This window comes from Austrofundulus limnaeus, unplaced genomic scaffold (assembly GCF_001266775.1).
Source record: "Austrofundulus limnaeus strain Quisiro unplaced genomic scaffold, Austrofundulus_limnaeus-1.0 Scaffold2449, whole genome shotgun sequence".
NCBI lineage: Eukaryota > Metazoa > Chordata > Actinopteri > Cyprinodontiformes > Rivulidae > Austrofundulus > Austrofundulus limnaeus.
Genome location: NW_013954851.1, coordinates 13,341 through 16,767, shown reverse-complemented (window position 1 = coordinate 16,767; position 3,427 = coordinate 13,341). Strand labels below are relative to the sequence as shown.

The following is a 3,427-nucleotide window of genomic DNA, read 5'->3' as shown; positions in this document are numbered from 1 at the left end:
GTTGTCAACATGTACAGTAATGGGAAATCCAGACTCTTGACCGTTTTGCGTTAGCCGTTAGCTTCACCAGCCAATCGTTTCTGAGCACTCCAGCTGTTATAAATACCTCCATGGTCTCATCCATAGAGTTGAATACATGTCAGAGGAGGCGCAGCCAGCATCCACTGTTAGCATCTGTGACAACATGGAGGAGCAAAAACCGTGACAGCAACTATTAGATTAACATCAACTGGGTTTGTTTCACAAATTATCTGTAATATTTTTACAATACGTTAACTATGATAATTTCATTCAACAATCATATAAAACAGCAGATATATACCAGAAAAATTTATAAATAACAATGATCTAAACCAGACCTGAAGTCAGACTGTAACTAACTTAGACTTTAGCTAGTTGAAAAAGCTTTTAAAGAAACTTCACAATATCCTAGTTTAAGGTGTTTTGTTGTTTCCAGGTCACGTCGGAGGCAGATGTGCAGTCAGCAGTGGCTCTGGCCAGAGAGAAGTTTGGGAAGCTGGACATTGCAGTTAACTGTGCCGGCATTGCTATTGCTTWTAAAACGTACAGCTTCAACAAGGACTTCCCCCACCGTCTGGAGGAATTCCAGCGTGTTCTTAATGTAAGAAGAAGAACGTTAAACGTCCCCATCTTAAAATCCCACCTGACTTGTGCCTTCTGTCCTACAGGTGAACACCGCAGGAACCTTTAATGTGATCCGCCTGGCTGTGGGTGAGATGAAGAAGAACAAGGCGGATGCAGATGGACACAGAGGCTGCATCATTAACGCTGCCAGTGTGGCAGCTTTCGATGGACAGGTAGCCTTTTAAAACCACAGAGAAGACACAAGCAGGTGACCTGTTTACCAGCTTTCTTTGATTTTATGGTTTTGTTTTTCCTTCAGACCGGACAAGCAGCCTACGCTGCTTCTAAAGGTGGCATCGTTGGAATGACCCTCCCCATTGCACGAGATCTGGCACCAATGGGCATCAGAGTTGTCACCATAGCTCCTGGTTGGTGTCTTTGTTATCACTGGAAACACACCTGTAGATCATATTTACTGTACTGATGCTCATAACTGATAAATACTCTTAAGCTGTATTCATACCAAACGCGTTTTGAGCATTAGCATTAGGTTTACATGCAAAGTCTATAGTGGACACGTGTCAAGCAGCGTCGGGAAGTGCCGTGGTGCGTTTAGTGCGATTAGTGTGGTGCGATTTGAGCGAATGCTGGAAAATCTGAACTTTTGCAGCTAAACGCGGTGCGTCAACCAATAGGCTACGTTCACACTGCAGGCAAAGGCAACCCAAATCCGATTTTTTTTGCCCCATTCGACTCATATCTGATTTTATTTTATGACAGTTTGTGAAAAATCTGATTTTTTCAAATCTGACCCAGGCCGTTTCAGTATGTGGTTCTAAATCAGATACATATCTGATGTTTTCAAAGTGACTGCAGTGTGAACGCTCATGTCACATTCATCTGACTTTTTCATCGGTGAGGAGGAGGTGAAGGATCGATAAGACACTAACCTCAAGTCACGCTGTTTAAATCTGTTGCTCCTTGTGTTTAAAGCTCCAAAACACAAGTCCAGTTGCTTCGTCTTTTTATTTTTAATTTTCCATGTAGATAGTAACGTCCAGCCTCAGTCGAGGAGCGTATCGATCCTCAAGTTACTCACGCGATACTTTATTTACAGCTCGTTGCTTCATTCCAAAATAAAATGCTTCACCGGAGCATCCGGTCAGAGACAGGTTCAGATATAAACACTGAACTAAACAAGCATGTCAGATAATTATTTAATCAGCTAAAATGCTAAAAGTAGCATCCATGCTAGCTCTGTAAACAAACAAGCCGGCTGAATGAGAAGTCATGTCTTTGCTGCGCATGCGTGTCACATCAGTGCTGTGTAGCGTTCACACTGGAGTCTGATGCAGGTCGCATTTAAAATGTAATGTGAACGTTCACACAAAAAGATTGGATTTAAAAAAAATCTGAATTGAGCATTAAGACCTGCAGTGTGAACGTAGCCACTGAGACTTTACTGTGACTTACTGACAGATTTTCCAGTGGGACAGTTTCCTGTATGACGTACACTAACCTGAGACAGATGGACAGGAGCTCCTTAGCTGAAATCGAGTGCCTGTAGTTGGTGTCCTGGCAGGAGATACCAGCACCGTTGTGGGTCACCGGCTCATCAAACTGGACTCGAGACAAAAATAGTTCTGTAAGCGAGCCTCATCAGCTCACAGCTCCTGGAGCGGTGAAACTCACCAAACTCAGAACATGTCTGGATTATCTGGTGAAATGATTATAAATTATCTGATTAGCGCGACGTTCTCTTGCTCTCAGTAAATAAAGCAAAGCCACTTCTTTTTTTCATCTTCCATTAAACAGAGACCGACGGAGGAGGGGAAAAACAGGGTCTTGACGTGTTTATCATGCGTCACGTGTRTCTAGAAGTTTTGACTCACGTCTGATCTCAAAGTGTTGGAGATGGTCTTGTAGCCTTTGTCTCTAACCTTCCTGAGCCCCTTAGTCTGCTCTCAGTGTGAAGAACACGACCACACCAAACTATCCAGTGGATGTTTGGTAACTTTAAATAGACTGAAAGATGAGGAGTCCGAAGGCTCACTTTGTTTAAAACTTTGTTTAAAACATGAATATAATATAAGATCAATCTACAGTTTTTAAACTGAACCGCTTTTATAAGAAGTGAAGTTTCATTGAGGTGTAAAGGAACCAACAAATTTGCCAGTATCTGTATTCGAATGTGTTAATCTTTCAACGTGGTAAACAGTGTTAGTTGTGTCTGTCTGTAAACTTTAAATATTTTATTTATTTTATGAACTGCTGTATTTCAGTGAAATCTTTTTTTTTATCCAGGGTTATTCGCCACTCCTCTCCTGAGCAGTCTGCCAGAGAGGGTCCAATCCTTCCTTGCACGCCAGGTGCCCTTTCCTCCTCGCCTGGGAGACCCCGCGGAGTTTGCCCACTTGGTGACAGCGGTGGTGGAGAACCCTATGCTGAATGGGACGGTCATCAGACTGGATGGAGCCCTCCGCATGCAGCCCTGATTCTGTGTGTTTGTATCAACATGTCAGGATAAAACTAGTGTCATCTGCCTTGTCTGTGTGTGTGTGTGTGTGTGTGTGTGTGTGTGTGTGTGTGTGGACGGGTTTTTCCTACAATGTGGGAAAATTTTTCCCAAAAAAAAGCAGCCTCGTGGGGACCGGGCATTTTCCCCCCACGGGTCTAAATGCAAATTACAGTGGGGGTTAGGTTTAGGACCAAGGTTTAGGTTAGTTTTAGGGTCAGGTAGGTACCTATGAGGTTAATTTTAGGTTAAATGTCAGGGTTAGGCTAGAAAGCCTAAAAAAATGAATGGAAGTCAAGGGAAGGTCCCCACGGGGTTGAAGAACAA

The 3,427-nt window shown here is 43.1% G+C and overlaps 1 protein-coding gene across 1 annotated transcript; it reads left to right on the top strand.

The window, feature by feature from the left end:
* Positions 1 to 457: 457 nt before the first annotated feature.
* On the top strand, positions 458 to 3,128 carry hsd17b10 (hydroxysteroid (17-beta) dehydrogenase 10; the record flags this gene model as incomplete). Its single annotated transcript, XM_013999753.1, is given in 4 exon segments — positions 458 to 622; positions 690 to 818; positions 905 to 1,013; positions 2,890 to 3,128. Coding segments are annotated over 4 exon segments (594 nt in total), but the record flags the coding sequence as incomplete, so codon positions are not given.
* Between the last annotated feature and the right edge of the window lie 299 nt (positions 3,129 to 3,427).